This window comes from Amblyomma mixtum, chromosome 3 (genome assembly GCF_055824585.1).
Source record: "Amblyomma mixtum isolate Tamu chromosome 3, ASM5582458v1, whole genome shotgun sequence".
Classification (NCBI taxonomy): Eukaryota; Metazoa; Arthropoda; class Arachnida; order Ixodida; family Ixodidae; genus Amblyomma; species Amblyomma mixtum.
In genome coordinates, this window is record NC_143014.1 from 323,971,022 (window position 1) to 323,995,865 (window position 24,844).

The window sequence follows — 24,844 nt, forward strand, 5'->3', positions numbered from 1 at the left end:
GTGTTAGCAGACACCAGAAAGCCGGTGAGGTGTATTTAGTAAGCTGGTTAACTAATTTCTGATAATTAACTTTTTAACTAACACAGGTTTGCAACTGGTTGCAGTTAGAGACTTTTAGCCAGTTGTTCGTAGTAGCCATATCAGTTTCTAGAATGTACAAAACATGATTACTTTCGCCGCTGTGGCTCGACAAAATTTGGCTGCATCGTGCGAAAATACATGCGCTTTTGAAAATACACAGGGAAAGAAACCCCTCCAGTGCATGTAACTGCTACAAATCTCTAATGGCAACTAGACGCCTAACTCTGATAGTGAAGGAATCATATTCTTAGCAGTAAGAAACACACACAACACCAAGACACACACACACACACAGGACACCAGCTAGACTTCAACTATCTTTACTGGACACTTGTACGACAAATATATGTATCACTGAGCACACGCAGGTGCCTCGTCATCCGCAACAGGTCTAACTACGCCCTGCCCTCTCCTGCAAGGCATACGGTTGCGCCGATAAACAATCTCTTTTTCTGCCAACACCAGGGAGGGAGTGCTTACACATGTCACCCGCCTCTTGAATACGAAAGACTTCGATAATTTTTCTTTCTTTTTTCTCGGCTCCCAGGCCTTTCGTATTCAAGAGGCGGGTGACATGTGTGTAAGCACTCCCTCCCTGGCATTGGCAGAAAAAGGGATTGTTTATCGGCGCAACCGTATGCCTTGGAGGAGAGGGGAGGGCGTAGTTAGACCTGATGCCGATGACGAGGCACCTGCGTGTGCTGAACCCTGGCCAATCCCCCGTCGTGGGTATGTGCCATGCCACCAAGGCAACAGCAAAAACAACAACGAAAATATCTGTCCGGTATGCTGAGGTTCAAGCGACACTACAGGGAAATGTCCTGCGTGGGGTCCTCCGTGGGGTCCTGCGTGGGGCCGCCTTGCCGGCTGCTGTCTTGGCGTACTGGGGCCTCCGTGCTGGCGCGGTCGCCGCCGCGCCGTGGTCCTGCGTGGAGCCTCCGTGCCGGCTGCTGCCCTGCTGCACTGGGGCCTCCATTTTGCCGCGGTCGCGGCCGTGGTCCTGCGTTGGGCCGCCGTGTCGGCTGCTGCTCTGCTGCACTGGTGCCTCCGTACTGCCGCGGTCGCGGCCGTGGTCCTGCGTGGGGCCGTCGTGCAAGCTGCTGCCCTGCTGCACTGGGGCCTCCGTGCTGGCGCGGTCGCGGCCGTGGTGCTCCGGGGGTCCGCGGCGCCGGCTGGTTCTCTCGTCTCCTTGGCCACTGCCTGCGATCCCTTTGCCGCCGGTGGTTGACCGGGCCGTCTCGCACGGGTCCCCTTGCTGGCTCTGTCGGTGTAGATGGGGATGCTTTCATGGTTGCGTGGGAGCTGTAAGTGAGCGCCGTAATCATTACGGGCTGACGTCTGGCCTCCCGCAGTGTCCTATGGGAAACGCATTCACGCTCCCCACTGATTCTTCCCTTCGCTCGTACACCAATCATAACTTCCCATTTGGTCAAGTTGCGGTTCGTATGAGGAGGAGGGGTTGGCGAGGTCGTTACGTGGTCCCAGAATTTTCTGGGAAGCTTCATGTCCGTTCACTTCCTTGCGTCTTCGGTCGACCCTTGCGCCAGTGGGTGTAACCTTCCGGGCCACATCGTCCTTCGTCCGCGAATTCGCGTCCGGTTCGGCTCGGGGCAACTTTCGCCCAGTGCGTCCCCTTAGCAGCGCTTTCGCTTGCTGCGGGTATTGTAGGAGTGCGTTGGGGTCAGTGCCCTTTCCCCGCTATTCCGCGTGGTAGGAGTTTCCCCCGGCACTTCGGCCTCCCTTTGGAAGTACCTTTTTAGCTCCCCGACGTGGATGGGCCCGCTGAGTCGAGCTGTATTCGGATTCCTTAGCTTGTAATTCAGCTGCGAGAGCTGGTCAGCAACAATGAATGGGTCGATCCATTTGGGCGCGAGGCCTGCCGCAAATCCCGTGATCGCATCACTGAGCGCGTGGTTGCGCTTGGGAACCAAATCTCCCTCTTGGAATTCCAAGTCCGGATGCGCTCGACCATAGGCCACCTTTTGGCTCGTCCTGGCTCTCGCGCGATTCCGGCTAACCTCCTTCACTGCGTTTGCTAGGTGTTCTCGCACACACCGCGCGTAGTCGGCAACTGCTGTTTCGGCTGGAGCAGCATCCCACCTTTTGTCAAGAATAGTGTCCGTTGGCGTCTTCAACTGCTTTCCGAACATCAGCAAAGCCGGCGTTAAGCCCGTAGAGCGGTTTTTGCTCGTTCGCAGTGCTAAGGGGATGGTGTCGAGGTGCTCGTCCCAGTCGCTGCGCCTCCGGGCGTATGCCCCGAGCAATGGTTTCACATCGCGATTGCGACGCTCCGTTACATTGGACTGCGGATGATAGCACGCCGTTTCCTGCTGCCGTACTCCCATTGCTGCGCACGTGTCATGAAAAACCTTTGACGTGAAGTACGATGCACATTTCCTTAGCTCTGATTCTAGACCCAGTTTCCGGTCCAACAACGAGACTTACGATGCAGCTGGCCATGTGCCGGTGAAGCTATTGCTTCCGATTGCCTCTGCTACGTTTCGTGCGCTTGCCCTTTCTCTGGTTTTTGGCTGCACCACTCTTTCTTATGCCTGCCTTTCATCCTTCGGCGACAGCTCTCTTTCTGGCGTTTGTCTGTTAACCGGTGGTGATAGTCTCCTGAAATGACAGCTCCTTTCCTTCCGGTTGCAGCTTTCTTTCTTGTGCGTGCCTTTCATTTTTTGGTGACAATACTGTTTCGCTATTTGGTTCTTTGAAAGCATATGCTGCTACCGTAGCCTAGGTTGCTGTTCTCTGACAATATCACAATGATTGTCAGCCGATTCAGGTGCTCTATACCCAGATCAGGTCTGTCTATGACGTGTTTACTAGCCACCTCCAAACTGCGTTCTTCCTCGTCAGCCTTTATGAGTGCACATTCGTCCTCATCATTCGCGGATGGAATGAAGTCTACAGCCCCATGTCGTCTGGAAGGTTCTGTACTCCACTGTCGTCCAGTGCCTTAACTTCTTGAGGCGCTGACGAACCAGTGTTTTCTCCTGACAAGAGTGCTGGCACGTAGCTCTCGTCATACTCCTGACGCGTTTCAGCCCATTGCGGATGACGGTCGGCCCCGAACTCAGCCACGATGTTCCCGCTACTGCAGCTGCTTTCTGGAATGTGACAATGCTCAGAGCAGTGCGAAAGCACGGGACTCGTTTCGCATCGCTCACCGCCAACACCAACGTCCAACTCAGCGTCCACAACCTCTATATGCGTCCGCATCGGGTCGGGTTTCTGCATTCCTGCCGAACGTGACGCACAACATGGTGTGCCGTCCTCATTTCCTTCGCTTGCGTCCGCACAGGCGTTTTCATTAATGTCCACACGGACGTCCTCTCTGCCCTGTTCTGCAACTTCCCCTGCTTTTGACACGCTAGGAGATCCGCTTTCCGGTATCTCCGCGACGATCTCAATGGGCGAGACCTCTGTAAGTGGATCGTCCGATGCTGTGACTACCTTTTCGGAAGGTAGAGAGGTTTCCTCAGGTGACGAATGCGGGGTAACTTCTACTGTTACAGCAACAGTCACATCTCCCATGTACGGACTACCTTCCTCTGCGCCGCATTGGCAGTGTTGCTCGACAGCTGCGCACTCTACCTCTGTGTCCCAATCTTCCGACCCTTCAGCATTTTCGAGCCACTCTAAAACTTTGGCTTTAAATTGATAAGGGAGATCCAAAACGATTTGGATCAACTTTGCTCGCGCTGGTACCTTTGGCGAAGGTCCGCCGGTGACAAGTCATATCTCATCAGTAAAAAGCCTTTCAGCTCATCGTAGTCCGCCAAGCTGTCGTCCAACAGGCGCTTTAGAACATCATACGTTTCGCTGGAAAGAAGGGCTACCAACTTCTGTGCCCAACCATTCCGCTCAACACGCTTTCTCTCGCAGACGCGCTCGAACTCCGCCAAATACTTCGTCATATCCTCGATGATCACGAACGCCCGCGGCCTGTCTCTCGGCTGCCGACTGTTAGTCTCATTCAGAACGGATAATATTTAATTTCTCTCGAAACTCGTCCGATGCGCTCCAAGCTCCAGGTCCGTCAGTTTCCTAACGGAGCACGCCGTTTCTTCTCAAGCTGCTTCCATTTTTCTGCCCCTTCGCTCCAACAGCTTTCTTTGGCCTCGCGCTCAAAGCGTTCTTTGGCCTCCTCGTGCTCACAGCGTTCTTTTCTCTCAGCCCAGGCCTCATTGGCTAACTCAGCCGTTACCTTCTCTGCCCGCATGATCTAAAGAATCGCATGCTTTCGTTTTGCCGGGCCCAAATTAATGCCCAACTCTTCACAAATTTCGATGAGTTCCTTCACTTTGAAGTTCTCCATCGCGCACAATACCCTCTTGCAGTTTGTCCTTTTCTTTGGATTTCCTTCCCGATCACTACTACAGCGCTACTAGTATGACACGCACAAGTAATTGTTTCCAACAACGCCTTGTTTACTCCCTTTGCACCAGCTTTCGTTTCAAAGCACTGCTACTTTTACTCGAAACAGCTAAGCGCTCTCCAGTGCTACACACAGCCCTACTCTAGACAACAATCATGTGTGCTAGAGCAGTCTGGCGAATTCAGGGGAAAACATCAGGCACTCACCGCGCCGAGGTAGCTGACGCCGGTCGATCCCGCAGCTGCCATCCACTGTTGGGACTTTGGGGCATCCGAGCCTGGTCACCACTGCTGGGACTGGAGTAGCCCACCCTGCTGCCTCTGTTGCGCAGAGCTGAGCCAAGAAACGGTCGAGGGGACGGTGAGTCAAAGGACATTTATGTACAGTATGTAGAAGGGCTTTGCATGATAGGTACAAGGGCCGAGAGCACAACGGGCTAGCACAAAGAAGTACGGCGGCCCCGGGCAAGCCTAGCTCCGGCGTGATGGCTCGTCTGCTGCCCGTCTGCTGCTAGGGTTGTTGTTGTTGTTGTTAGAAGCTGTAGAGAATAGAAAGGAGGAAAGGGCACGGGCCTGTGACTGGTATGGATACCACCACCACTGCCAGCATGCTAACAGAAGAGAGGAGGAGTAAGAAAAGATATAAAGAAGTAGGGGAGAGAAATAGTGAAGGCGCGCAGAGAAGAGCCGCCACGCCCTCTGCAGCTCGGGCTCAGCGCAGCTCCGTTTTTATAGCCGCCGGTGACCGTTGCGGCAGCCAGCCGTCCAAGCCCTCCAATCAGGTCACGGCACTGGCCACTGTTCAAATTAGACGAATGGTAAAGAGGGCTCGGCCGTTTGCAGACTGGAAAGGGCGGCCGGCGAAGAGTCGTAGGAGTCTTGAGCCGGCAGTGAGGAGGAGGAGGAAGGGTCTGCGCAGGCGATCCAGGATGATTCTTGCTGCAAGCCGCGACATGCTAGATGAGAGTGTGGGCTTGCTTTGCGCTACGGCGGGCGCACGGTGCTCGTTTCCCGAGAGGCCAGCGGAGTGTGGGTTCGAGCAAAACACCGTGTACTCGGCGACGCCAAATGGCATCATGCCTTCGCCTACCTTGACGACATCGTCATCTGCTCCCGTACCTTCCAGGATCACCTCGGTCATCTCGCCAGACATCTTGAAGAAGCTCAGAGTGGCAGGCCGCACACTCAACAACGCCAAGGCGCAACTACTCAGTGACGAAGAAAGAATGCTTGGAAATCATCAGCGCGCTACAATAATTCGAGATGTACGTAGAAAGCATCCGGTTCACGATCGAAACCGGCCACATGGCCTTGACATGCCTAACCCGTCTTCGTCAGCCGAGCGGAAGGCTCGCGCGTTGGGTCCTGAGGCTACAGCGCTTTGAGTTCGAGGTACGCTACCGAAATGGGCCACATACGTGGTTGCTGACGCGTTATCACGCGCGCCGGTGAATGACCCCTCCCCAAACGGCGGAGAGGAGGAGCCGGCCAGCAACTTCCCCACGCGTCGGGAGAGCGGAGACGAACGAAAATCTCGCTTGATTGCACGCGCACCTCGTTGGTGGGAAGGTTCCCATCGAGAGAGCATTCAGCAGGGAAGAACTTATCAAGGCTCAGCAGGAAGACGTACTGACAGAGGCTGGTCGCCGGTCTTAGTGAAGAAACGGACTGCCCGGCGAATCTACTCAAAAGGCGCCTGTAAACGGAAGGGAACGCGGTAGGCAAGAGCTCTAGTGCAGCTTGCAGTACTGCGAGTGAGCTGGAGACTTTCCTGCTTGACGCCGACGTAGCTTTGCTGAAATACGCGCCAGGCAAAGAGGACTCCAACGAATGCTTCAAAGCCATCATCCCTCATCGCCTCCGGCAAGCTGCGATGCAGCATTACCACGACGCGGACGGCCATAAGAGTGCGCCAAAGACATGGAAGAAATTATGTCGGTTCGCCACCTGGCCCGGAATGAAGGTTGAATTACGTAAATGTGTACTTACCTTCCACGTCTGCCAAGAGAGAAAGCGGAGAGGGGGATCGTGAGCACAAAGCTATGGGAATCGTAGCGTGTGACAGGATCGGACCGCTTCCGCGCAGCAAAAATAGGGCACAGATTTGTGCTAGCTGTCACTTCTTACTTCAGCGGAATGGCTGAACTCTATCCGCTGCGAAGAGCCACTACGAATGAGATCCTAGCGAAAATCTCAAGATTATTCTGCCGTTTTGGATTCCCCGACCGGTTGATCCAGAGTAGAAAAATACCTCGCTCCGTCCAGGTTTGAGACAATATCGTCAATGCTTGGGAAGGGGTACGCATCCTTCTGTGCGACTGAATTCAACCGCCTGTAGTCCACGCACAAGCGCGAGATACCGCACTTTTTGGGGACGAGTAAGACTGAAAATTCCCAAGGACTCTTTGAGCGGCGAACAATGCCCGCATCGAGCAGTTCCGGCAGTGTTGCGTCAATCGCCTGCCGTTTGGCGGGGCTGACCGATCTGGGATTGGATTTCCAAGGCTGTATGTCCCCTGTTTTAATGGGATGCTTCACCCGTTTTGTGCAGCCGGGGCGGCATATAAATGTCTCCTCGAAGTCGCTTAACAAGGAGAAAATGAGGCTGCGCTCACGCTCCGTCAAGTCACCCGCGTTTGCGAGGAGACCGTGTAATTTCGCGTCCTTGTCCGCACAAAACACGCGAGGACGGGGACAGGCCGCAGCTACTGACTCTGGGGGGGAGCTACTGACTCTGAACGGGCTTTCCCGGTAGCCGCCGTTACCGATATCAACCACGATTCCCGATTTCGCCAAGAAATCTCGTCTGAGAATAATGGGGACCGTGAGTCCACGCAGGAGATTGAAGCGGTGTCGTTGTCTACGCTGATTCCAGCGCACGACAAGGCGCGTCTCACCGCCGGAGCATGCCTCTCCGCGCGCGAGTTGGAGGGGCATCTTGTGCTTTCGCAGCCGAATGCCTTTCAGTCCCAGATGAGAGACGACATCCCCTCCGATGAGCGACGTGCTCTCGCCAGTGTCCAGTAGTGCACTGAACGTAAATACTGCGATTGCAAGCTCTATGAACGGAACACTCACACTGCTCGGCGTTCCGACACTGAACATCGAAGGGGCCGCGACTGTGGCTGCATCGCCCAGTTCTACATCGGCCGCCGGCGCCGCTACCGGCGGCTACTCTCATTTCCCTGCCCGTTAGGACACACATATGCAATTTGACCCGCCTGCCCACAGTTGAAGCAGCGCACAGAGTTCCGTCCATTGGGGAGCGATGGGCGTGGCTGCTGTCGTTGACGGCCATCCGTGAGCGCGTTCCGAACCGGTATTTCCACCCGGTGACGCTGTCCGTCTGGAGGTATAACCCCTTCGCGATCGTTTGACCGAGTTTGGGAATCTCTCTCGGACGGGTGGCGCGAGATTGACCAGATCCCCGGCCGTGTTACCTTTGTGGCCCTCAACCCGTATGAGTACGGATCCAAGCAGCGATTCGGGATTTCTAAGAACGCGCCTTCGCCCAAGAACCGAGCCGGTGCGCGAGCCGATTCGCTTTTTGGGCACGTGCTGCCGATCCAGGCGCAGCAGGGCCCCAAAGATTCCGATGGAGGTGGTGGGGGCCGGTACCCGCGGGCTGCCGATATTTTGGCTTGTACGCGACGCGCTTCCACAGCTAGCTCGTCCAAGTCTCTGCGGCGACTTCCACGCAGAAAGAGAGCAAAGGCGGCGTGGCTCTGTCGGCTCACCCTTTCCATTCGCTCTGCATTCGAACCCGGGAATGGGCGTACTCGTATAGCTCTTGCATCGCCCTAACGTACTCGACCAAGGATTCGTCAGGGGCTTGTGTGCGCAGTTCCAACTCCCTCCGCATCCGCAACTGGTAGTCGTAAGGCAGGAACTCCTCCCTGAACATCCTGCGGAAACCGGCCATCGTGCTCGCGGTGTGGCCGACCAACCGGTGCCACCAATCGGCCTTATCGAGGAGCGCGACGGGGATCACTCTCCGTAGCATATCCCGCTCACTCGTGCCGGTTGTCTGACCATACTGGTCGAGAGCCAGCTGAAAGTGGTTGGCGCTCTTTTGATCGCTCTAGACATTGTATTTGTGCTCGGAGTTCCGATTCGCGGGCTGGGCTGTGCGGATTGCAGCGCTTGCTGTAACGCGCTGGCCAGAACGTCGGCGAGATTTCTCGCGTTTGCGGGTGTCTCGCTGTCGGGAGCCGTGATAACCGGTGACCTCGTCGGTTCTGGCGCGTTCACAGTTAAGCCGTTTGGCAGTGGTGAGACAAAGGGCGTTGTGCCCGCCTGTGCCCAGGTGGCACGCGCGATGGTGAATGGACGCCAACGCTGGCGTCTGGCGGAGTTCTCCGGCGTCCACGGTGGTGCATACGTCGCGCCTGGGGAAATGTGTCGTCCTGTCCGTTGAGCTGCGCCGGCTGCTGGTGTGCCAGGGGCAGGGTCTTCCCTAAACCTCTGGCCGAGCACTGCGAGCCACATCAGATCAATCAGCGTACATTGCGGATCCGCCAACTCGAACGTGTCTCCGCGTGAGAACCATGTTGAGGCGCCAGTTGTGGGGGTGCCTACTAGGCCGTTGAGCTTCCTTTGAGGTCTAGGCCACGAAATCCAGACTACCGGCATCACACGCCCCGCGCGGCCGTTCTCACGGCGGCGCAGTGGAAATGCGAATAAGGGCACAACACATAACAGGGCGATTTGCCCGGACCCGGAAGTTTCTTTAGTTCTCACAAATCGCTGGATGCTGGATTCTTGATCTTCGACCCTTGCCGTCTGGCTTGGTCGTGCGGCTGTCTAGGCAAGATGACGACAAAAAGAAGGGAAAAATGGAAGGTATTCACCTGACGCCCTCTCGCTGTTGCGACTCGCTGTTCTCTCTCTCCGGCCGCATCTGGTCCGCGCCTATCTCGGCGCATTTGCCTGTTGTCACTTTCCGCCAATCAGCAACCGCTTCGGCGGTGCCTGGTGGTGCGCTCTTGCGACCAGTTTGGGGAACAGGGCAGCGCAGCGCTCTCGAGCGGACCATCTGTTTGCTCACCCGTGAGGAGGGGGGAAAGCGTCCGTTTCCCCCGTCTCCACGGTGTGCCTAGCTGCCCAGGGAAGAATACGGCATTTCGAAATTCCCACATAATTGACAAGGAACTCTCGTTTCTGCTACACATAAGTATCATCAAAAAGAATGCCTCCCAGTCCTTGAATATACTCAAAGTACTGTCACGAAAACGGTAAGGATCTGATAGAACATGTCTTTTACAAATTTACCGGTCTGTAGTACGCTCTACCCTAGAATATGGATGCGTTGTCTATGGCTCTGCGAGGCCACCACATCTTAAGCGACTGGACCCAGTACATAACCTTGGTTTACGTCTCCGAACTGGTGCCTACAGAACTTCCCCCATAAATAATCTCTATGTCGAAACCAATGAACCCTCCCTTGCAGACAGAAGAACTATGCTCACATGCGCATATGTCCTGAAAATCCGTTCCCTGCCGAAAAAGCTCTGTTATTCCATAGTTACAAAGTGTACCTCCAGAACACTGTTCAACAACAAACCCCAGCCAATCAGACCTATACTTCTCCGCTTCGATGATAGTTGCCAAAGTTTAGGAATACTGGATACACTGCCTGAAATGGCTTCAGCGCACGACCCACTGCCGCCGTGGTAGAGCCTCCCCGCTGTAGGTGACTTTACATTAACTCATTCTCTGAAAAAACGAGCACCACGCGAACACATACTACTGGACTACTTGAGATTGCAAGAAAAATATGCGTACCACATAAAATTTTACACTGACGGCTCAAAAACAGCCCATTTTGTCGGCAGCGTGGTAATAGAAGGAGAGTTTAAAAGATAGTGACTGCCAAACTGTACGTCCATTTTTACCGCCGAATGTTATGCTGTTCCTGTAGCTGTTTGTAGAATAATAAGTAACAGTATTGAGAACAGCATCATCTACCCGGATTCACTCAGCGTGCTCACAGCTTTACATCCCAGAAATGCAGCCCTACCATCGATAGGAAGCATGATACACAACATAGAAAAAATCACAACACGGGGGCATACACTAAAATTCTGCTGGGTGCCGAGTTATATTGGAATAGTTGGAAACGAAAGAGTCGACTTGGGTGCTGCAGAAGCTCACAGTTACAAAATCAAAAAAGTCAGTACACCCAATAGAAATTGCATGAAATCAATATATTGTAAATTGCAGGCCAAATGGCAGACAACTTGGGATAATGAAATAAACAAGAATTTGAATTTTGTAAAACCTGTCCTCGGGGAATGGAAGATCCGCACCAGGAACGTTTTATGGAAGTATTTTTATGTCGTCTCCGCATAGGACACACACGCCTGACATAACTTCCTAATGGCGAAACAAGACAAACCTCTTTGTGAAACAATAGCCGCTGTGGCTCAGTGGTTATGGTGCTCGGCTGCTGACCCGAAAGACGCGGGTTCGATCCCGGCCGCGGCGGTTAAATTTCTTTGGAGGAGAAGTTCTAGAGGCCCGTGTACTGTGCAATGTCAGTGCACGTTAAAGAACCCCAGGTGGTCGATATTTCCGGAGCCCTCCACTACGGAGTCTCTCATAGCCTTAGTCGCTTTGGGACGTTAAACCCCATAAACCAACCAACCAACCATCTTTGTGAAATATGTGGAGACGAACTCGCACTAAACCATTATTTAATGCAACGCTCAAAACTCATTTTATAATGAACACACTCCTCTTCATCCAATGCTACTCTTGGGTGATTATGCAAATGTTGAGATAAATTTTCTTTTCAGCATTTTTATGAGAAGCTGGTTTTCTCCGTAAACTATAAATTTTAGCCAATTGCCTCAATTGTTTTTGAAACACCTCAACCACTTTCTCACTCCTGAGAAGACGGCTGGGGTCCCTATTCCATCGATTGGGAACCTTGAGATCCTTGGCCAAGGATGGCTGCTGAGGTTGCCTGACCATTTTCAAAGCTTTTACCATAAGTAACCTCTAACATTTTGTCTTATCCCCAGTAGCACAAACGGGGCTCGGAATTGCGGGCCCTCGTGGGCCCCACATGGGCAGCCCATGTGGGCCCGATGTGGGGTATGTGCGGGATTTGCAACTCGGCATCGCGCGGGACCCACAGGGGCAGCCCAGTGGGCTTGCTACATAGGACCAGCAGGGGACCCCTATAGTCTGCATGCATAAAAACGATACAGGGGGCTTTCCTCGGTCCCTTGTGGGACCCATAGGGGCAGTAATGGGCTTCTTAGAGGGGACCTCCAGAGGGGCTTGGGCGGAAGTGCAGCGGGGACCCGCACGGGCTAGCCCAAGTCCGGCCCACATGGGCAAGCCCAAGTCCGGCCCACATGGGCTAGCCCAAGTCCGGCCCACGTGGGCTAGCCCAAGTTCGGCCCACAGGCAAACACACATAGACCAAGAAAGAAACAGGACACACACCAGCGCTGAATTCAGCGCTGGTGTGTGTGTCCTCTCTCTTTCTTGGACTTGGTGTGTTCGCGCTGTTGAACCATCATTATGAATATACACTATTTAGCCCAATCTGGACCTCATCCGCAGGCAAAACAGTCTACTTTTGCTTCTCAACCGGTTTTCCTTGGGTGATGGCTCCCTCTCCCAATTTCTTCTCCTTGTTAGAGACACCTCGGTGCGCGCTATCTTTTTCCCATTGAACATGAAACGCGAGCTGTGATGCATTCCGGGAAAGGTCTAGTATTGGACAGTCGCAGCTATTAAGCGACAGCGTAAGGAGCTCGTTCAGGTGAAATCCCGGCTCCGCCCGTCGGAAAAAACCCCAAATGCCTGTAAATAGAAAAAGAAAATAGCCCCACTGCGCCAGGTGGGCAAGTAACGCGTATGCCACGAAGGTTTTTGTTTCTTCTTTATTCCCGTAGGCCACGAAGGGTAATTGCTTCAGGCGTGTTTGAGCGACACCCATTGAACTCGTGGTCGGGTGTATGGCTTAGTAACCTGTGTTTGGGATGTGTTCTGGTCTGACAGTAGTGAAAAAAATATTGGTGTCGTGTATGGTGGCTTAACGTCCCAAAGCGACTCAGGCTATGAGGGACGATGTAGTGAAGGGCTTCGGAAATTTCGACCACCTGGGGTTCTTTAACATGCAAAGACATCGCACCGTACACGGGCCTCTAGAATTTCGCCTTCATCGAAATTCGGCCGCCGCGGCCGGGATCGAACCCGCGTCTTTCGGGTCAGCAGCCGAGAGCCGTAGCCATTGAGCCACCGCGGAGCCAGACAAATATTAATATGCAAATTACCCGTCAGAAATTGGACGGAATGAAAAGGGGTGTTATGGTGCTTCAGTGTACTGGAACAAATGGTGTGTATGTGTAAAAGTGGCGTAGTATGCCGTGCTCTGTAAGCTAGATAAGGATTGATCATAGGTAATCAATAATTGGGATTCTAATCGACGATCGTTATCGGTAAAGTGATTGTGGATTGGTAATCGCTAAGAAATAAGAAAAGAAAAAAAGACGAAAAGAAGCTACCGAGAATCTCACGCAGCGGAAGGTGTACGTCAAATTACTTAAAAAGAGATAATGCGTGCAAAAGAAGACAGGATGAAAGAGAAGGCACGGACAAGCCAGGCGTCTCATGACGCCTGGCACTGACGATTGGCACTGCTCAGTATCGTGAATGCCCCTCACGCCTTTCGTATTTGAATTAATATTGTGTTTGAAATGTGTGTCGTAACATTGTTGGTGTGTAAACAGGTTGCTCGGACGATTCCAATGCTTGCTTGGTCATTCTTCTTTATTTACGGCACATTCCGCAGCATCGATGCGATGCGTGATGTTTGTTCAGGGCCTTGAGCCGCTCCCCCTCGGGACGCTCGTCGATGATTGCGCTCGCACGTATGCACCATATGCCTGTGTAAAGAAAGAATACACACCAGAAAACTAATTTTAGTCTTGTTACCATGAAGGACAAGAAATTTCGGTATGTAACAGAGAAAATTTTTCGGTATTTTGTCTCTCTACGCTGTGCAATCTAGAACTGGCTGGTTCAAAAAAAGACACTGAACAACTAGAAAGTTTCTGTTTACGATGAGCATATCACTGAGACGGCGGCAGTACTCAGACAACAGAGCGATTTCAAATGCGTACTTACGTCCTAGCAGCACGACGTCGCCGTCATAAAATCCGCCTTCTCCGCCGTGGCCTCCACCGCTCATATGTCAGTAAATGTCACTGTTCACCAGTCACGTCTTTCGGAGCGAAGTTATTCAACACTGAGACAAGGACGACAGGGTTCCACCATACTTGCACTAGACGTACGCATAGAAGGCGATGCCATCTTCGATCGTGGATTGATCAAGCAACACGAGGAAAGGCACAAAAAACTGTATAACACAAATTCAACGAGGACTAGCAAGTGCCAGCGTGTTTTCGCAGCTACCTTCATCCCTTGACACTCAACCCAACCACAGGAGAAAAAAAAACCTGTTCCAAACAAACGCAGGAAAGGGGGGGGGGGTGCACTTCGGCGGAGCCCCCTCTCCACTTTATTGTGCGTCGCGGGGAGTGTGGTCGGGAGGGCGGCTTAAAATGTTCGGTAGTGGGCTGTAGAGTGAGTGCCTCCGCGCCATTTTGGGGAAGGGGGCTGGGAGGGACAGGACAGACACAAAGGAGCCCGCGGGGAAGCAACAAAGGCAGACAGAAAAACCAGGGTTGAGCAGGTTTTTTTTTTGAGAGTGGACTCCGGAAAAGCAGGGAAGGCGGTGGGGAGAGGAAAGAAAAAAAATTGAAAAAAAAGTGCGCAAAGACAGGTTACTCATGTGACGTTTCTACAGGAGTTTGTTTTTATTTTGTTCTCTCTAGCACTGTACCTTTTCGCTAGCTAACCTTTCTTGTTCGTCGATAGAAATGTTCTCGGCGATTTGTGATTGGTATCTCTTCCTGATAGGGTGAAGGGTGCGGCAGCTCGCGGTGGCGCTTGGCCAAGTTGCGTTATTAATGTGCGATCACTAGACGAAGTAGACGCGCAAAGAATGTTTGCACAAAAACCAAGAATTTTGTGTCTTGATCAATGCGTCGCTACAGACTACTGCTAGCGGACATTAAGAAAGCTGCTGCAATTAACGCGACAGTAACAAACATTTTGCAGCCTCTGGCGCAGTCGCCGTAGGCTCGCTATGTTCATCAACTAGTCATGAATTCCATGCGCCACATGTTGCATGGAGACGACGAAAGCGCTTGAAGTGCTGGCGTAATTGAAGTGCGTTGAAACAAGCAAGAAACCTTATCCTGGCAGCTTTCTGCGCGGCGACCGCAGCACACCAGAAAAAAATACAATGCGATAAACGCAAAATAAGCACCAACAAATCTCAGAAGCTGGTTCTTTTGTTATTACGACGTTCAAAGAGCAGCTCTTCGTCAGAGTGAAACGTGCAAGGTCTTGCTATTTGGTCACGCTTAACCCTTTTACCTCTGATGTAGGATATGCAGGCAGACTAAATGCAAGAATGTCAACTCTTCCCGTGTACAACTAGTGTACGTGTGGCTGTCGATATGTTTTGCTCGGCAGCTCGCTAATGGCGCATGATGTTTCTGCACTGTGAAGCCCAGAGTAGTCTGCGCAGGATTTACGAAGGCTGCTGGCGGATATAATACTAGCCGTTTGCCCGCACACACTGTATGTCTTGCTACTGCGCAGCTCACGTTTAGGCCTTTTCTACCAGATATGTACGATACAGGCGGGGAAGATGTTGGAATCGCAATTGTGCCCATGCCTAGCCCATATATTTTCCATGCAGGACCAATTTAGGCTACAGGCGGGAATACTGGTGTTAGCCCACCTACAGCCCAATTGGTTCCGTTATGGCGCTGCACGGGCAGCCCCTGTTGGTTGTGCCCGCACTTCACCGTCATGTAGCCCCATCTTTTATGCACACGAACTGCACGCAGCCCATGCTTACCCCTTTCATACCCGATTTAGAATACAGGCGGTGAAGACGTCGGAATGGCAAATGTGCCCATGCCCAGCCCACGCGGGACCTTCGCCGGTGTTGCTAAGACAGCCAAACTTCATGCCTGAAACGCTTCGCCACTGTGAAGCCCATAGTTTAGCCCCTGTATTTCCTACGCGGGACCCATGTCGGCTGAAGGCGGGAATACTAGCTCTTTGCCCACACAAAAACACTGCGGCTCCCTCATGGTGGTGTACGGGCAGCCCCTTTTGGGTTGCCCGAGCTTCGCCATAATCGAGCCCGCATTCTAGCCCGCATGTATCTGCGGTGGGACCAAGGTGGGCTGCCCAGTCTGTTTAAGCCAATGCCTAACCGAGGAGGGTCCCAGTCGGGCACGAAGTGGGCAGCCCCAGTGTTTTGTGCCAGCACTGCACCCATGGGGGACCCCTGTGGGTTTACTGCGCGCAGCCACCAGCCCTCATTGCCCATGTCGGACCCGCATGGGCCCGCCACCTTGTGCTACTGGGGATATTTTTACAAGGATGCACGAATTAACTTTTCAGGCGCTTTGCACCACCCTTGATTTACACTTTTGTATAACATCCTATATATAACAGTTTTCTATACACTGAACTTGGCGAATGATACCGCATATGCGCCATAAAACCCAACACACACAAACATGTTTCTTACATACCCAAAAATTCTAGACAAGCGCATTTTTTCAACGAGCAGTTTTTTAGGGATGCCATTTTTTCGCATATCGTGAGATAGCACATGATAATTAATATCCACCGATCTCTTCTCGTGACGCTTGTTGTTTTCTGCATGCTAATTATTCTCAAAACCACAATCCATTGGTTTTATTTGCAGTGTTAACCAATCAATGAGAGGGCAGGTCAAGCTTTAACGGCAAGATTTTGCGACGCTTTGGAAGATAAGACCATTGTCATCGGTTCCTTCTTAATGGCACTTTGCGGTATTCCGCAGTTGCCTCAAAATTAAAAGCAATGTCCAGGAATTCCGGACTTGTCCACCTGCTTCTTCTGCTCATCCAGCATGTTTGCAGCGTCTAATGCACCGAGAAGTGTTCACATCGACAAAAAGATAATAGATGCATACCTAAGGTGCAGCTATGACAATTTTTTAACAAGCCTTTCCGAGCTTTAGTTGGTGACACGCTATCCACCTAGCTCTGGCGTCCGCATATGAGGAGGTGTAAATAAGTCTGCACTATGTTTATTATTAATTTACGGAAAAAAGGGTTCGGTCATAATACTGCTTCCATTAAAGTTGAAAAAGAGTACAAAATTATCAGCGTGGCCAAGCCAGTGCGTATAGAGTAAAAATCGTGAGAAATTGCAGCTTCTATTACAGCGCTCGATCGTATCATTCGCTAACATTCTCGTCATTTTCACGCAATAAAAAAAAACGTGATTCTGAAAAGTGAAATATTATTAAGGGAGCCCTTTTACGCCGATTTGCTTTCGATAACAGACACTTTTTTATGTGTGCCTTTAAAAAATTCATTCTTTGTTTGTCCTCAGGAGAGGAGACCAGGGCCGAAAGCATTGTTAATGGCGGCCTAAATACCTTCAGAGGAGAGTAGATTTTAACTCTCTCAATCACCACATTGTGCTGTCCTGAGCGCCTGAACCAAATAATACACTACGACACGCAACCCAGAACTAAAAAGTGGCGAGCCCATTCGGGCGACTTTTTCAAGCTCGCATCCGCCTTTGTTTCAAGCTCTTGCGTGTGCCGGTTAAGAAATGGTTATTAATTTAATTGTTTCACACGCCACGCGGACAGTCGTCACTCCCCGGTAGGTCAAGAAGCGGCGCCTCATGGGGAAATTCCCGCGCTCGTCTTGGCAGCATGCGGTTGGGTCGTGTGGGTAGGGCCTGCGGAGGAGCGCCGATCTTTGAGCGTGGAAAAAAATGACGAGGAGAGCGGAAAAAGCGCGAAGACGCTGAAATTCAAACTTTAGCTACACAATACTCTGTTTCTGAAAAGCGCGTTAAAGCAATTCTAGCTGGAGTATATTCGTGAAGCGGCGTCCTTTTGCATCACTGGAATACCGTACCTTTATTGAGAGGCGTCTCTCATAGCCTTAGTCGCTTTGGGACGTTAAAACCCCATAAACCATAAACCAAATTTTCTAGACTCCTTTACAGTCAATGGAACGGGATGATGAAAAAGAAAACGCACTTAAGTAATGTGTCTAGAAGAACTAAATCTGTACACAATTTAAACCTGAAAAATATCTCCCGGGAAAGACCGCACAGTTATCCGCTATAAAAAAGGACAAATTCGGATGAAAATCACTTGCGTCGTTGACCTTTCCGTTTCCTCTCGCACACTGCCGTCGAAGAGGAAGAAGAAGCGAAAGCGTCTCGAGTTTCGTATTCACGCGCCGGAGAGAAACACTGCTTCTCTGAGCGTTCGAGTCAGACGTCGGGGCATTTTCTGTGGTGGTTTCTGCTGGTTACTGGTGCTTCCAGTGTTCTACTCACCGTTGCTGCCCACAAGAAGTGCCACTTCGCTGAGCTCACGAAAGGTTCTCTTCGAAAAGGTGAGCTTCTGTGCAAGCGTTCACTCACGCAGGCAGTCTCACGTAATAACGAATCTCCAACTGTGCACTGCAGCTTTTCTACAGTAGCTCGCACCTACGCTCGCGGGGCGCGCATAACTTACCCACCTATCTGCACGTGTCGAGGGTGTGACCGGCATTAATCATTAACCATCTGCAGTGCCGCGAACGTCGCAGTGCGGCTTAACCGCTTGGGTCTAGTGCGTCATACCCTCTTCACTGCCGGGAAACTGCGTAGTATCTATTTCCACTCGAGTGCGAAACGCGGAGCGCGTACTTATTTCCAAACGCACGCTGTTGGGAGGTGCGGGCTTTGGACTCGGTGAAAGTTAGGAAATGGGTCCTTATTCAGGAAATCTGACCCAAAATAAACAGGGCCCCAGGCCCTTGGAAGGTAGTACAGACTGGCTCCCCGAGCAGCTGCTCTCTTCCGTTGCTGTAGTAATACTCCCCTGCGTTCACTGCCGCCTCTTCGAACGCCGTGCCCATGTGACCAAGCGGCGCGTTCTAGGACGGAAGCGTCCCTGGGCGCTGACGATCGCGCTCTCGAACGCTGTATCCACGCCACCAAGCCGCGCGTTCTCGGAAGGAAACGTGTTTGGGCATTGACGGCCGCGTTTTCCAACGCCGAACAGGAGCCTCGCGTCCGCGACAAGGCCGCACACTGCGGCGCCGAGTATAGGTCGGAACACTCGGGGCAAAAACAGTTTCCGGAGCTCGCGGGCCCGCAGGCCAGCAGTGTCTTGCAACGCAGCAACGCGTTCCTGCAACGAGCCGCACATGAATTCGTACCGTGTTTCACAGGCAGTAAGCGATGCTGTAGTGTTCACGCCGCCGCAGTCTACCCGCAGGCGATTTTTAGAGCGAAGCTCTTCGGGGCCCGTTTCTGCGTTGCGCGCCGTCGCCGTCGCCGTTGCAATCGCCGTTCTAAGAAGCAGTGGGCACCTTAGTCGTGCTTTAAGCTGCGAAACCAATGGAATGGGAGCTTGGAAAAAAAGGAAAGGCGAATAACTGCCCTCTTGGAACAGTGGGCACCTCAATCGCGCTTTATGCTTCGTGGTGGTAGTGAGAAATGTGCGCTGCATGCGTTTTTATTGACAACGTCGTGCCATTGTAAGGAAAGGAAGCGCGCATAACTGGCTCCCTGGGTCAGTGGACACCTGAATCGCGCTTACAGGTACGTGGGGTGATGAGATAGAGATGCGGGCTGCAGCCATTGACAACCTACGCCTGAATCGCGCCTATAGGTACTATCGCGCTCAATATGAGTTGCAACGCGAGGTCATCGACCGGAGCTGGTTCCGTAGTGTGCGCTCTCCAAACTGTCGCTCGGAATTCTGGGAGAAACTGCCGTTCCAGGAAACGACAGCACCCCCTCTAAAGAAAAAGCTTGCAGTAATTGAAATTCATTCTTTTGGCTTTGACATTCTACCGCATCGCAACAGCTCGCGAGAAGTTCCCTATAAGTTTTCTGTTAGTGTCTCAATTAATTAAAGAGAAATTATTTGATATTGATTTCAAATAAGCTGCAACTGATTTAATTACGTTATCACGCTTTATTGTAGTGAAACCTTTTTCAATCCGGTCTTGATGCATATCAAACGAAATGATTTTTGTAGCCCCCTCCTGCCATGACTGTCATGAGTTTGCATGAGGTATTTACTCATGTTTTTCGTCACGTGACCATGCTGTTTGTATAGCGAATTATTTTTTACACCTGGGAATGACTGATATTAAACAAAATGGTTTCTGTAGGGATGCTGGACTATCGCCATAGCGAGGTGTCGCACCATGGCCTAGTCATTAGTGGCAATGGCAACCTGACCACGTTCGAGAACAGTGCATTATTGTTCTAGCCAGGCATGTTGCATATCGAACGGAACCGGTCTTAAAACTTATTGAACTATCGGGCGCACGAGCTCGCACGATGAAATCATGAGAAATTCGGGTGACGTGACTTCGTGACCCGACTAGAACCTGAAGTGTATGAGACACACTTCAAATAAATACTTTTCAAACTTCAAACATTTCAAACGTTCGAGTGCAGTCAACTCTTTTTCTACCAAGGCATGATGCCTATCAAACGAAATATTTTTCCAAGCCCTGCTCGGCTGTCACAATAAGAAAGCCACATGGCCGTCACTAGTGACTAAAGTCACGAGACCACGTTTGAGCCCTGGAAATTATTTTTCTCCCCAGTCCTGTTGCATATCAAATGGATCAGGTCTTGAAGCTCTCTTCGGCCATCAGTATGACGAGCTCCCATGATAAATCACTAGTGATTCCGGTCACGTGACTACGTTCGAGTGTAGCGAACTCTTTTTGTACCCAGCGATGATACACTTCAAACGAAATGTTTTTCCAAGCCCTGCTCGGCTGGCCGTATAGCAAGGCCACACGACGAATTCACTACTGACTATAGCCACGTGAATGCATTCCAGCACGAGGAATTATTTTTCTGCCCAGGCATGTTGCATATCAAACGACTCAGGTCTTAAAGGTCTTTTCGGCTGTTAGCATGACTAGCTTGCATGATCGAATCACTAGTGATTCGGGTCACGTGATCACGTTAATGTGTAGTGAATTCTTTTTGTGTCTGGCCATGATGCATATAAAACAAAATGTTTTTCCAAGCCCTGCTCGGCTGTCAGTATAAGAAGGCCACTCGACCATGTTACTAGTGACTATAGCCATGTGACCATTTTAGAGCTCGGAACATTATTTTTCTGCCCAGGCATGTTGCATGTTAAACGACTCGGGTCTTAACGCTCTCTCCGGGTATCGGGACGACGAGCTTGAATGAAGAAGTCACTAGTGATTCCGGTCACGTGACTACGTTCGAGCGTAGCCAATTCTTTTTTTACCCATGCATGATGCACATCAAACGATATGTATTTCAAATCCCCGCTCGGCTGGCCGTATAACAAGGCCACATGACGAATTCACTACTGACTATAGCCACGTGAATGCGTTCCAGCACGAGGAATTATTTTTCTGTCCAGGCATGTTGCATATCAAACGACTCAGGTCTTAAAGGTCTTTTTGGCTGTCAGCATGACGAGCTCCCATGATGAAATCACTCGTGATTCGGGTCACGTGACTGCACTCGAGCGTAGTGAAATCTATTTGTAACTGAGCACGACGCATTTCAAATGAAATGGTTTTCTAAGCCCCGCATGGCTTTCACTATAATGAGGCTACATGACCACATCCCTAGCTTCTCTTGTCACTTTACAAGGGTCGAGCAGAGTCGAATGTTTTTGTACCCAGGCGCCCGCATATCGCAATAAATGGTGTTCGAAGCATTTCTCGGCTGTCACTGTATTGAGCTCACACGGCCTACTTACTAGTGATTAGTGCCTCTTTAGTAGCGCCATCGCGGTGACTCAGTAGTAACGGCGCTCGGCTACTGACCCGGAAAGCGCGGGTTTGAACCCGGCCGTGGCGGCCGAATTTTGATGAAGGCGAAATTCTAGGCCCATGTACAGTGCGATGTCTCAGTGCACGTTAAAGAACTCCAGGTGGTCAACATTTCCGCAGCCCTTCACTACAGCGTCCCTCATAGCCTGAGCTGGTTTTGGGACGTTACACCACTTAGACCAAACCAAACCAAGCATTTATTGGCCAACGATATAACCGAAACATTTGCGCCACCTGATTGGTTTCACGGACTTATGAGGCTTAAAGTCCCAAATAGATTCAAGCTATGGGGGATGCCCTACTGGAGGTCTCCAGATAAATTTTGACCAGCTGTGGTTCTTTATCGTTAATTGGCATCCCACAGTACACGGGCCTTTTGCTCTTCGCCTGCATCGAAATAGAGCCGCCAAGGCCCGGGCCCGAACTCACGTCTTTCTAGTTAGCAGCCGAGTAACATTACCCCTGTGCCACCACGGCGGTATTTGCGACAACTGACTACCAGCAATAGTCAAATCATGCATTTCTGAAATATCTTGTGGACGAATGAATTATTTAATTCCGCAGTAAAGGACGAGGAGTATGTTCATCGATGCATTCATGCTCAAAAGTAAAGCTTTTCTCAAGTTGCGCGACATTGAGCTGTCCGATCGTCGTTTACTGAACTGTCGCATCTTAACTCCAACGTAGTAGTCAAGGACATGCGCTGTCTTATCTACCTTGTGTTCAGTGCATGGAAATGTTATGCGATGCTTATCAAACATTTCGCTGATGGTGAGGTTCCAAGCGTGGCAGTGGCTTATCGCTCAAACCTCGAAAGTATTTCTAATAGAACACTAGGTGAGAAGGACATCCAGATACTCGAGCTAAACAAAAGATAAATATAAGCACAGAATCACAGATTCCACGAGGCAGTTTCAAATAAATATATCTATATATTAGATCGTAACGAAGGCATTCGACGTCGTGATGGCTGGAGCATGAAAAACGAACGTAATTGCAGTGCATCGCATTATTTGTAGGCTCGTGATAGCATGGCATATGCACTGCGCATGTCAGGTGCCTTTTTCTTCTATGCGGCGACCTGTATACAAGTTAATCAATTTTAAAGATAACATGCAGAGTTTTGAGAGCATACTAGAGTTGAAATAAAAAGATTAACACTTTAAACTGAGACCAAAAAGAGAGACAGTTCAATTTAAGAGGTAGCTCGGACCGTTTGGAAAAATTTATAGAACTTTATCCGATGAAAGAGCAAATAGAACGACGTGTGCGGGATAACACGACATCAACCCGCACTGCAGACATCGTCTTGCTGACTTAACTTCTGCAGAAAAGCTTTCGCACACATCCTTCGCAACTAGGACAGTAGCGACACTAACACTCTACCCAGTAACTTTAGATAGGGAATGTCTGCAGAGCTCGGTGACGCGTAGGCTGCGAAAACGAGCGAGTCCTGTCAGGTAATCATACCATCTCCTGCATACCACACACTTGAGAAACCAACTTTAGGATGAAGTGGATACGCGTGGTTGATTTAACAGAGTGGACAGTGCTGTACAGTCTTAGAAAAAAAGGTGTCAGAAAGGGGCAAAAAGGGCATAGCATGGACTTTTACACCCCTTTGAGGGCCCTAGGAATAACTTTGCACCCGTTAAAAGCACGCTCGTGATCACTTACCCTCTTTCAGAAAACTTACACCCTACTTACGCTCTCTACCGGTGTTGAAAACTGCATATCCATTCCGGCCCCTAAAACGGCGAGAAGAATATAGTTTGCTCGTGTGTCACGACGGGGCGCTCGCGGATGATTTCGCATGGAGTGCCTTGATGCACGCCGTCTTCACAGCGGTGCGGCGAAGAACCTATATAATGGTCGATTTCTATTGTGTTGCAAACACATCAAGAAAAAAGGCTAAACGCAGCAGTCTATGCTGAAAAGGGAATGAAAGTCCTTAGAGCTCTTTTTCTTACAGAAAATTTCTAGTAGGACGAAAATATTCGATGCTTTCATTTGACATGACGTGACAATAAGCTACAACGCTCCCGTTGTATGCCCATTTAAAGTGTGTCCATTATCAAGGAATGTAATATTTCCTCCTCGCGCTCAGCTGCACGTGAGAGCAAGATCGGCGTGCCTAGTTTATTGTGATCATTACACTTCCACCTTAAGCTCGCGTTTGTCTGGAGGACATTCGTGGTTTATTATATTGCGTCAGTCGATGTTGCGAGTGCTTAAATAACCTAAATGCAATTTCCCATTGACAACCTTGCCGTTAGTAGGATGGGGGCAGGGGTGAGACTAAGGTAATCTTTTAGTAAGGAACAGAACACAAACTACTGATTTGTGGGAAGACACGTTGAGTCCTCTGGCACTTTCTCCTGCTCCATGGCACAGCAAATGTTTTGTTTATTTCTCCAATAAATTTGAAAACGACTTTTGAATACTATGCACCAAGTGAAAAACAAAGGGCAGAAATACTGCCTGTCATAAATATTTATTGTGTAATCGGTAAATGAATGCTCAAGCTTTGTTACATCTCATATTTCTCGTGGCACACTAGCAAACTAAGTCCTGTAGAAATGGCTGTGCAGGAAAGGGGAAAATGAAGGCGCCTTTGGCCACGTGTCATTGCAGCAATTATTCCAAGTATTTTTTTGTCGCGAGCCCACTACTCCGCCTTTATAAACGACCAAAGGGGACAAGAACGCTTCGCTCGGAAGCAAGAGAAGCTCGCGCAGGGGCGCGCATTCGTTACTCAGCTGGTTTCCCCGTCTGCTGAATATGCAATGACTCAAGTCAGAGCCTTCTGCGCGGGTGTGGCTCGCTGTCCAGCGCAATAGTTCCCTTGAACTCAATCTTGTGGTCACGAGCACCACAATGTGCTCCAACGCCGTTCGTTCCCTGCTCTTTTGTTTTACATCCACTTTGTGCTGCTTAATTCTTTCAGCGAAGTTCTTGGTTTCGCCATGACTATGGTCTCGCCGATGTACGACGCTGACCGCGCCCGCGCAGATGGCTCTTGCTTGAGCCATGAGTCAGACGCGGGGCAATGTCAACCGCTCCCTAGGAACTCTTCGCCCAACTTATATCCGCGGTTTACGTTCAGTAACCCGTCGGTTGAATAACAGAAGGCTTAAAAATGCAAGCTGCAACTCGCTCGCAGTCGCCCCTGATGAAAGAACTGAGTTGGTTACGAAATTTCCGTGTTTTGTTTTTTCATTTTTGTGCATCGCATTCTCTACAACTTAAATACGAGCCGACAGTCTCGACTACGAGTTTTTTTCAAAATCACATCGTCCATGCCCATTCCCTAAACCACTATGGAGGAGGCTGCTTGCTTCTTTGGTTTTGATCTTTTTTTTTACTCATGGGGTGTCCTGGGGCCTTGAAATTCTGCATCCTGCCCACCCTCGCCTCCTACTCTT

At 50.7% G+C, this 24,844-nt stretch overlaps 1 protein-coding gene across 1 annotated transcript in view; it reads left to right on the forward strand.

The window, feature by feature from the left end:
- Positions 1-761: 761 nt before the first annotated feature.
- The window catches only part of LOC149355793 (uncharacterized), a 41,697-nt gene continuing 17,614 nt past the window's right edge, over positions 762-24,844 (forward strand). Inside the window, exon 1 of the mRNA XM_089576190.1 lies at positions 762-1,385. Within this exon, the coding sequence (XP_089432316.1) occupies positions 762-1,385 (624 nt within the window). The remainder of the gene's footprint in view (positions 1,386-24,844) is intronic.